General features: G+C 43.3%; 1 protein-coding gene across 1 annotated transcript in view; it reads left to right on the plus strand.

The window, feature by feature from the left end:
* Window positions 1-10157, plus strand: part of LOC124794907 (uncharacterized protein C6orf132 homolog) — a 287965-nt gene extending 277808 nt beyond the window's left edge. The window contains exon 8 of the mRNA XM_047258609.1: window positions 9479-10157. Coding sequence (XP_047114565.1) covers window positions 9479-9803 — 325 coding nt within the window. The 3' untranslated portion in view covers window positions 9804-10157. The remainder of the gene's footprint in view (window positions 1-9478) is intronic.
* The last annotated feature ends 968 nt before the right edge of the window (window positions 10158-11125 follow it).

Genomic DNA, 11125 nt, shown 5'->3' on the forward strand with positions numbered 1-11125 from the left:
TCTTCTTTCTCTTTATCTCCCCTATTTCCTTTTACTCCTGGTTCCGCATGACTTTTCGTAACTGGTATACATAGGGTGCACCTTCAAATACCACGAGCAAAATTTTCATTTTCTCTCGCTCACTACAGCCAAAGTATTATCCCTGAAAAAAAATTAAAAATGAACAGGACATTTTTTTGTAGGAGAATTAATTTAGCCGAATTTTGTACTGGGATACATTTTCACATTTTTACTAGAGGCCGTAGTTTCAGAATTATTAAAGAAAACGCGATTATTTTGGTAACTCAGAAACTGGGGCATCCAGCGAAAATACACTCTAATACAACGTTTAACTATATTAAGTTTCCTACAAAAAGTTCCCGTTCATTTGTTCTGTAGGGCTGACAGTTTCCATGTAGCGAACGAGAGAATAAGAAAATCTTGCATGTGGTGTTTGAAGGTATTGCGAGTTGCATAAAATCTAACAATAGGGGCAACTGAATCACACTGTACATTGAACGGCACAATCTCGAGTATTCAAGCAGCAACTATTTTCAGTAGTTAAGGCAAGTATTTTTTAAATGGATCTTGTACTCTAATCACCTGATGTGGAAATCTATAAGGTTCATTCAGACGAAACCCGGTCACTAGCGTACAGTAACAACAATTTTACTAACTCCAATATGTAGTTAGTTATACACAGCACACATACTCGAAAATAATCGCCAGAACCGTTGGTACATTTATCCCACTGCGACAGTAGTCAGTCGATTCCATGCTTGAAGAAGCTACCCAGACACACACTTCGTCGTCCGTTGCAAATCGATGTCCACGAATAGCTTGTATTAGAAGTCCAGACACATGAAAGTCACACGGTATTAGGTCAGGACTGTACGGTGCATATTCCAACGTTTCCTACCGAAAGTCCAGTAATGTCGTCTTCACCGCATCGACCGTGTGTTGGCGGGCATTATCATGCAGGAGGATGATGCCGTTGGACAACATGCGTCTGCGTTTAGAGATGATGGCTCGTCTAAGGTTCTGCAAAGTGGCTTGATGCCGCTGGGCATTGATGGTGGTCCCCCGTTCCAGGAACTCGACAAGCAGTGGGCCATTGTCGTCAAAACAGGAGGACATCATGACCTTACCAGAACTGGTGTGCACGGCCTTTGATTTCTTTGGAGGTGGTAAAGTGGCATGTTTCCACTGCTTGCTCTGACGCTTGCTTTCCGGTTCAAAATGGTGACACCATGTTTCGTCACCCGTGACAATACGCGACGGAACGCCGTATGCCTCCTCCTGATAACGTGCAGATGACTCAAAGACAGCCCCATTCGTGTATTGCGCTGTTCTGCTGTCAGTTGGTGGGGTACACAACTGAGCACAGATTTTTCTGAAAGTTCAGGTTTTCACGCATTATGATATGGGTGACGCCCACGGTAATATCCAATAACCGATGGATCTCGTCCACGGTGATTCTGCGGTCGTCCAAGATTAAAGCATTCACTATGGCAACCATTTCCGGTGCGATGAGACGATGAGGCTGCCCATGACGAGCATCATTTTCCAGTGACTCGCGCCCCTCAAGGAAACGTTTGCGACATTCCAAAACACTTGAACGACCCAGACTGTACTCACCGTAAACAGGATTCAACCGTTTCTAAATTTCACGGCCTCCAACTCCCTCCGCCGCCAAAAATCGAATCACACCTCGTTGTTCCTGCTTACTCGCCTGCATGTTCGGTAATGGACGATAACTTGTGGGACCACGTTTTCTTTGGTGTGGAACCACACTGGCGCTATGAAACATGAAACGGTGCGCACGCGTCAGTCTCTCTACCAATAGATGGCGACACCATACCCGCAGTTACGTGGTGCCACCTTCCGAGTAAGGTAAAGGTAGTCGCACTGACCAGGTTTCATTTGAATGAACCTCATATATAATTGCTACCAGTTCCGGTGGTCGCTAATCATCACCTGGAAAAGGAAGCTTTGGAGTGAGAGTAACTGGATACGTTCATGGTTTTCCGTCCCACTCGATACAACACCAAAAGCATAAACTGTGTAACAGAACACAAAATATGAAATTTTAACACTTTTCAAAAGATCCGTTGCGTCCCTAAAGTAATAATCCAACTCTTCCAACCCCAGCGTAATTATAAACTGTTGTTACAGTGCCGCTGTTAGATGCCCGAATCATGATCATAATTACAAAACTTCCTGCGTCTGGTGGTCGTTAGTAACGATAGAAGCTGATAGCAGTAACCAGGTATTTGATAGCGGCTGACGGTGGTGCAAAAGAACTTTTGTTAACTATTGAAAATACTTCTCTTTACAGTCTTAAGAGTTAAAGCCTTTTTCCGCGATGCACCTAACGTAAAACTGCGTATTGGTAGAGCTTTCCGTAGCGACTTTAGATTCATGTAATATTCGTTTCTTCAGAGCTACAAGCTACTCATTGCATGACATATTTTTAGAAAAAACTATTCATCATCAAATGGCTGCACTGCATTTAATGAACTATAGAATCTATACAGTGTGTGCTACCAACGCCTACTAATACAGCTGGTTTTAATGTAAGATCAGCTTTGCGGAGAACAAGTGCTAAAGGTGACCCATTCTATCGAAACATTCATCATTGTACAGGAGAGCTCCCACACTGCAATAATAAGTGTTTATATTCGTGACGCAGTTTGTACCGTTTGGGAAACGCAAGCTTTTGAAAATAACTAACATTTTTATTGATAACACGTACAATAAAATCAACAACTGATCAATAAATTCAGTGAAATCCATCTGTTGACAAGCAACGTTTTGGAAACCGCTATTTGCAAGAAACAATAACATATTTGAAAAATATGTCCCAAAATGGTAGCTTTTATTGAACGTATTACACCGTAACATCAGATAACCCTCAAACTATCACTTACTGACAAAATTATTGTTACTCCTTTCAACAGAGAAATAAGACTAGTTCACAAAATTTTGGTGTTTTATAGAGCAGTAATGTTGCTTACTGACGGTTCTAATACAGGAGACCTGGTATGTACTTATTGAAGTGATAATGGAAGCGGTAAACTACTGCACTCACTGTGTAAAATAAGTCTATTTCATTCCCTTCATCATCTGCAGTCCAATCATTTCCATTCACGTCACTATGTATTACACACTCCGCCATAAGCTTAACAGCTGCAAGACGCCACTGGGCTATGGCTAAAAATAAAGTGTCTCTGATCTGTATCGAATGAACCTTCTGGATATGCAGATTTCCCCTCCGTCTCAGATGTGACGCGACAGACTGTACGCAGTGGAAACGATTTGTAAATCAATGGCTCTGACAGAGATGTGGGTGTGGTTGGTTGGTTGGTTGGTTGGTTTGGGGAAGGAGACCAGACAGCGTGGTCATCGGTCTCATCGGATTAGGGAAGGAAGTCGGTGTGGGTGTGGTCCTTGCCAAAATCAACAGTAATGAATGGCAAAAGGGAAACAAAACGGTGATTTATAAGTGAAACATTTACTTTTCCAAACCAGTGGAGATAAGAGAAAATTGGAACACAAGTTTCTTACTATTAATGTAATTAAAAACAGTTACTGAGAAACAGAGTCCGCAGAGAATGGGTAGAGAAAAGAACGTGGTAATTAACCCACATGCCATCGAAATAAATCAGACACACGAGTCAGCATCGGAAATGACAACTGCGTCGATCATTGTGGTGTGAAGGAAAGCACATGCAGGAACCCAAGTACCTGAATCATGAGCGAGTCATCGAAAGCAACGTAATTCCACACAAGGTACTACCAACATCTCATCACTCTCATTGCGCATACCCCAAGACAGTCTGAACTTAAAGTAATACTGCGTTACGAGGTGGTGGACTGCGACCTGAGTAGTCGCAGAAACCGAAGTCTCGAGCAGGAGCGCCAGCGAAAGAGTATGCTAGAGGCCACGCAAAGACGTCCCCTGAAGACACTGTGTCTCATGCAGAAGTCTACAGGAGTCGACTTCGTGACCTGCGTTGAAGTCTCAGTGGAACCCCGAATGAGAAGTGCCTTAAAAAACGACGCTCCTCCGAGTTCTGCATGGAGAAGCCACCAAAACAGTGAATTTTTTTTTTAATGGCAAAGTTCATCAGACGTGCTTCCAATGCTTCGAATGCCACGTAACAAACTGTGCCGTCTCTCCTGTGAACAGTGTGTTTACTCCTAGGTGATCTCTAATTTGTTCAAGTGACACAAATTACTAACAGTTTTGTGGCAGACTCCCACTCTCGAAACAAGTTGTGTCACGGACCAGTGCGAGCAATTGTACGCTTCCTTTTCTTGGAAAACTGTGGCCGATCTCCCATTCTGTCTACTTTTCTAGGCACCGTCAGTCATCATTTGTCCAAGTCGCACTGGCTTTTTCGAAAATGGGGCAAACAGTCCGCGAGTTTTGCACTTCCTCGACCTGTCAAGACGTTATCTGCCCATCTAGTCCACCCGCACCCTATGATTTTATGAGCAACAGTGCGGTGTCGGTCGTGGTCGGAGAATACCCTTAAGGTACACAAAACCAAATTCTGGTACCCACCAGAATAAGAGACCACCTCAAATGTTGAGGCAAATTAATTGAAAACAGATACACTTTCAAACGGATACCGCATCACTCACATAGCTATATTAATAAAGGTATCTATGTGTCATCCATGAATGGAAACAAATGAACACTATAACAAATACATTTATTGACTTTGAACATGAACTTTACCCAGTGACATCTTAAAAAGAACCATTATCGCCAGATCGGGGAATACAGTTCAAAGTATAACCTTGGCAAAGGTAGGAAGGGGAGATAAAACACACACGTTAATAACTCGCGGACACGGCCAGCCACTTCCCAGGTTGTTCATTAGATATAGGAAGTTCACGGGAAAATAGGAGCGAACATCAATACACTGACAAAAATGCGCACTGAAAGCAAAAAAACGGATACGTGACTTTGTGGAATCGCCTGCATAGGAGAGTGAGTTACATTCGTTTCTAAAAGCCTTCTGCGGGCGCGTAGATGTGTCGTCTTACAAATCGCTCTGTGCGTAAATAAACAGGCTTGCGGCAGCAGCTGCTAGAAGAAAATGATTTCGGCCTTCCTTTAGTACTTAGAGGTGAAGTGCAGACGTTTTCCTTGCGGTACCAAGTCCCGGCCCATCAGTCACCTACTGCCCAAAGCAAAACGAAATGCTTACTCTACAACCAGAAGTGTGTTCTCCAAGACCCGTCTGAAACTCGTCTATGTTGGTTCCCAACTGTCAATCGCCGCCCAGTGATATTCGAAGAATGAAAAATGCGTAACAGCGTTAAACAATCTCCTACCCTTCTCTATTTCATTACGCCTCAGCCAGTTACATGCGAGTGAGCACCTAGAGACCGGAAATTCCTCACACTCCGTGCCAAATGAAAAGCTCTGCACGTAGGCACAGCGCAAAAACGCGAACAGTTTTGTAAAAGACAGCGTGGAAGTTTAAACTGGACCACTTCGAGACGTCATAACGAACACTCACAAGCCTCGAGAGAAAAGAAACCACACTTACCTAGAGATCGTGTAACTGGCTAAAACGTCTTTTGCGAAGAAATCCACGTTTTCCTTCAAGAATGGAATGTATGTTCCCTATCCCTTCTGCAGAACTTGCTGGGAAATGAGAAGTCCAAATTTGCCAATTTTAAAGCGGAAGATTCTTCTTAACAGAGACTATAATTCTCGTACATTCATTGTGAGCTTCCCAGTCGTTAGAACGACCGCCAACTGCATAAGAAAGACAGAAAAGAGAAAAACAGATATTGGCAATGATAATCCAGACCTACAGTTACAGAGCATAATCCTGAAAGACTTCTTGGTCAAGGAAATTGGAGTATCAACGTCTTAAATTTGTTAGTAAAGAGTGTCAACGGGAAATGGCCACGTCACACATCATCGAGCCAGCAAGCACTACAGGGGTGAATTTGGTTGAATAGGGCACAGTGTAGAGAAACGCAGAGGTCTGCTGCAGTTCCGTCTATTCATTCCACAGTCCTGCACGCTATTTTGTGTGGACTGACTGCCAGACACCTGTCCCGTTTCAGTGAAAACGTCATCCTGCTCTACCAATTTTGTGCCCAGGGCACAATGGTGGGTGATGAATGGAATGGTGACTGATCGCTGGGCCTCAGCGCAGTGGATGGGTGGAGCTCCATGTGGCCATGGACGCCTTTTGCAACTCGAGGATGTCCCTAGGGGGTCTCCATCCCCCTGCTAACAGGGCGCCAGTTGTTACGATGGTTCGGCGAGCCTCTGCAAATTCCCAAGGCTAGTACAACAGTTAATCGGAATTACATTATTAGACAGATGTTATGACCTTTCCAATTATTTGTGTCGCATTTGAAAATAAACTCTTGCATCGCTTGAGCAAGGAAAAAAAAACTCTGATTGATGATGGATGAGAGAATAATAGTAATACAGTGTGTTTGAGAAATAACTCCCTGGTTTCAATGTGTCTAAAATCTGTACAAATTGACATACACTATTCTCGTTGCGGTGTTTGATTCATCAACTCTCCAAGTTTGCATCCCCTGCGGTTGGCAGGTCTGCGTGACCTTGAGACGGCACCAAGTGCGGTTTTTTCCTCTGTTCCCTCACTTAAGTCGAGGCGTGCGTGCAATACAGTGCAGAGCAACTCAGCAACAATGAGTACTCCGCAACAGACAGCACAGTGTGTTATTTGGCTTTGAGAACTGAGTCAGTTGTAACAGTGCAACTTAATTTTATACATCAATATGGTGGTTAACCAACTACAGTAAAAACTATCTTTAATTGACTAAGTCTTTCAAGGAAACCAGTAGTGTTTTACAAGCAAAATCACCAGGCAGACCGAGAACTTCTGAAGATGTTGTTGAACAGATCCGTGTTTCGTGTGTCTGGAGCCCGAAGAAGTCATTCTCCAGACGTAGTACACAATTAGGAGTGCCTAAAGTGCGTGTGGCTGTTGACACTCGCTTTCCAGGAAGGTGGATAGGCATGGCTGGCCCAATACCTTGGCCACCACGAAATCCAGACTGAAGGACTGCTTCTTTTGGGGCGACATAAAGATGTTGTGTACAGTGAAAAGATCAGAGACATCAATCATTTGCAGGAAAGAATCGTCGCGGCGGTTGGGACAGTTACACCCGAGATGCTGGTGAATACGTGGCGAGAAGTGAAATATCGTCTTGATGTATGCAGGGCAACAAATAGATCCCACATTGACATCTACTAACATTAAACAAAACCTGGAGGAATTCTCTTTCATGATATGTACTCTTTGATTTAATCTTTCTTTCTTCTTCTTCTTCTTCTTCGCGGATGGATCACTTAGGACGACGCGTAATCAACATTTGTTGGCCTTCCTTTTCGCCCAGTATTCCTTCATAAGCAACGAATGGGCTAGCTTTCGTTACGTAGACCACGTATGTCGGTTACTTTTTTCTCTTCTCCCTCGAAACTCCGTGTGTTTGTGATTTTTCTGAATTCATTTCTGTCACGTAGATTTGGAGAACCTAATTCTCTCAGGTCTTTTTCCGACTGTTAGTACCAGTTCGGTCTTGTAGTTTTGTTCTTTAAAAATGTATGGATTTTGTGCGTTAACCTGTTTGGGTCCATTCTTTCTTAATGCCCCATGAATTGGGTTCTTCTCATGCGCATTGTGTCTGTTGTTTTGGAGCTATTTTATGTATTTCTGCATTGGGTTTTGGATAATACACACCATCTTTAGTTCTTGATCCTAGGATTTTCGTCGTTATTTTACGTTCTTTCACATCTAATCCCTCTTTTAGTGTTCTGTGTTGAAGGTTTAGTGTCTCAGATGCGTAGAGAGCTTCGGGTTTAATTGCTGTTGTGTAGTGTCGTATTTTGCAGTTACACGAGAGACTCTTTTTGTTGTAAATGTTTTTTGTTAACTGAAACGCCGTCTCCATTTTCTGGACTCTTGATCTCAGATTTCTTTTCATTACAATTTTCCACTCACCTAAATATTTAAATTCTTTTACAATTTTCCATTCACAAAAATATTTAGCTGGCTCGGTGGCCGTGCGGTTCTAGGCGCTGCAGTCCGGAACCGCTGGACTGCTACGGTCGCAGGTTCGAATCCTGCCTCGGGCATGGATGTGTGTGAGGTTAGTTAGGTTTAAGTAGTTCTAAGTTCTAGGGGACTGATGACCTAAGTCCAATAGTGCTCAGAGCCATTTGAACCATTTTTGAACCAAAATATTTAAATTCTTTTACACGAGAGATGTAGTTGTTACCAATTTTGAGATCAGAAGGTGCATCTTTGATGTCAGTCATAAATTTTGTTTTTTGAAATGAAATTTGTAATCCTGTTTTTGCTGCCTGCTCTTGTAATAATTCTAGCTGTTTCTGTGCATCGGTAATGTCTTGTGCGATCAGTGCCATGTCATCAGCAAATGATAAACAGTCTAATTCTATGCCCTTACGTCTTTGTCCCAGTCTGTGTGCTGGTGCATCTGCTTTTCTCCGTTCTCTAACTACTTTTTGAAGAGCACAATTGAAGAGCACTGGGGACAGTTTCCCCATTAAATTTAGACGTAAAACTACGGAGTTCTTTTTCAAACACCCTGTATAATGGACTGGCTCCCGTGTGACGTGTGTCGCACTGACTAGACGAGTGTCTAGCAAAAAAACCTCTATGAAACTGTTGAAACGTCCCCTTAGAAAAATTTATGAATTACTGTGCTGATAAAATTCTTACGCTATTTGATTTTCAAACAGCTGAGCAAAACTGAACGTACTCAGGCATTTCGCTCTTTACCTGTTCTGATCAACACTAAACTGACACACAATATTTTCAGCGCAACGCAGTCTGACTTTCAATAATCCCTACAAAAGAATGGCCCTGACTAACACTAACCTATACCTCTCACAAATCACTTACCTCACAAAAATCTTCGTTACTCGAACTACTGCAATACAGCGAGCGCCACTACTGCCAGCTAAATAAAAGATTCAAACTACTGAAGGCACTAACTACTGATAGGCATAGTTAGCAAATGAAAGATTTTGATAGACAACAAACAATGTATGTCATAACATATATATATATATATAATGTCAGTTCATGACATCCAGTCTAACAAATTTACTGTCTCTGATGGACACACGTCCAGATCATCCGCTCTCAAAACTGCGCCATTTCTCTCCCCACACCCACCACTGCTGGCGGCTCACCTCCAACTGCGCAACGCTACGCGCTGTTAACAACCAGCTGCCAAACACTACAATAGCAAACAACAATGCAAAACAGCCACAGACTGCACACAGCACAGCCAGTGATTTTCATACAGAGTGCTACGTGGCGTTACCAACATAAAAACCTAAACAGCCTACTTACACTGTTAGCGACTGTGTGCTTCAACACAGAGCTGCTCTCCTCAAGATTATGTGGCGCTTGCATTATAGATAATGCCGGTGACTGACAGGTGTGTTTGTTGCGTGCAGGCCGGAGCACAGGCGCCACGGAGGCGGCGGGGGCGGCGGCGGTGGCGGCAGCGGCGCGGGCAGCGACTTCCACGAGGGCCTGCTGGTGGACGCGCTGTTGCAGCACCAGCAGCCGCTGACGCTGTCGGCGAGCCAGCACTACGCGTCCGCTCCCTGCTACCGCCTGGCCAAGCCGCCGCCGGAGGGCGCTCTCGCCGAGACCAGCTTCTCAACGTTCCGACCCCAGCACGCCACCAGCCACGACTCCGACTCTGGCTACAGCCACAACACGTCCAGCGGTCACCACGGACCCCGCAGCGCCACCGGAAGCCTCAAGATGTCCTAGGAGCGCCCGCCACTGCTGCCCTCTGCCGCTTCTAGAGGGAAGCACAGTGGCCGTGGCGACCGATACCCGATATCGCTTCGATACGGACGACTGATCGACACGGGGCTCTTCGTGTCCCGCGACTTATGGACTTCATTAAGAAGCAGTTCCGGGAGAACTAATACTCAGATCCCTTCTCTGGTTGTTACGTCAGTTGTCAAGATGATCGTACGAATTTCGCCAGTCTAGTGATAACTGTAAAGCGTCTGCTACCAAACAATTGCAGGAGCACCAACGTCTTTCGATGTTTCTGCGACGATAATTTATCACAGTGAAACTTCTGTGTCATTAAATGAAATAAAACTTCCGCAATAATCTCTTTTGTATTACGAACGTACAGCCCGCACACATTTCAAGATAACGTATATTTCAAGAAAACGTATAACCATATTCTGCCTTAATAATGGATCATTTATTAATCATTATACTCTGTTTTATCAGTTTATTATTTTTTACAATCCTAAAAACGTTAATTGTCTGAGTGCTACTATTTGGTGGCTCATTGCTTCACGTCTACTGTTCCGTGTAAGAGTATGAAGGAATGTCGTTACATGTACCTTTGGAACTTGTCCCAACAGTGCAGATCTGTGGTAAACGTGAGACTCTCGATGAAATTCCAGTTACCTAGTGTCCAACGATACGTGTTACATCAAAAAAATTTTACTTTAATTCATATCTTACAGAGCAGTGCCCATCGGTCTAAAATTATAATATCCAAGGAGTTTAATGGTTCTAAAGAAAGTACTCGTTTAAGTGTACACCGAATGTTTGATGCACTTTCATATGACAAGACCAATGGAAATCGCTATTACTAAACAACAACTTGTATTACTTTGTTTTTAATGCGTTAGATTCTGACACGGCCACTGAACCTTTGCAGCTATGTTCAGAGTTTTACTAAAATAATTCTTGAAAATATCGACCACAATTAGAAACTCCAGAAATATCGTTTTAAGTTTTACACCCACAAAAAAGACATGACTTTCTAGTCACTAGCTGTGTGATATAACTTACTACTTTGATTAAGCTAAGAGCATCCTTAATTTGTTCGCTGGGAATCACAATTTCTACCACATTTACGTTAATTAATAAAAACAGGTGCAATGTGTGTTCTACACTCAAAAGCTACATAAGCCTTCACAGCACGGATCCATCAGTCAGAAACGTTTGGGGTATTGAGTCTATCACTGTAACACTGTAAGACATTGTTAAGTTTATCCTGGTTCCTCCACATCATAGGTGGACAACTGTTATGTAACGCTATGTAATTTTATGTGTGTGTT

This window comes from Schistocerca piceifrons, chromosome 4 (assembly GCF_021461385.2).
Source record: "Schistocerca piceifrons isolate TAMUIC-IGC-003096 chromosome 4, iqSchPice1.1, whole genome shotgun sequence".
In the NCBI taxonomy this organism is placed as follows: domain Eukaryota; kingdom Metazoa; phylum Arthropoda; class Insecta; order Orthoptera; family Acrididae; genus Schistocerca; species Schistocerca piceifrons.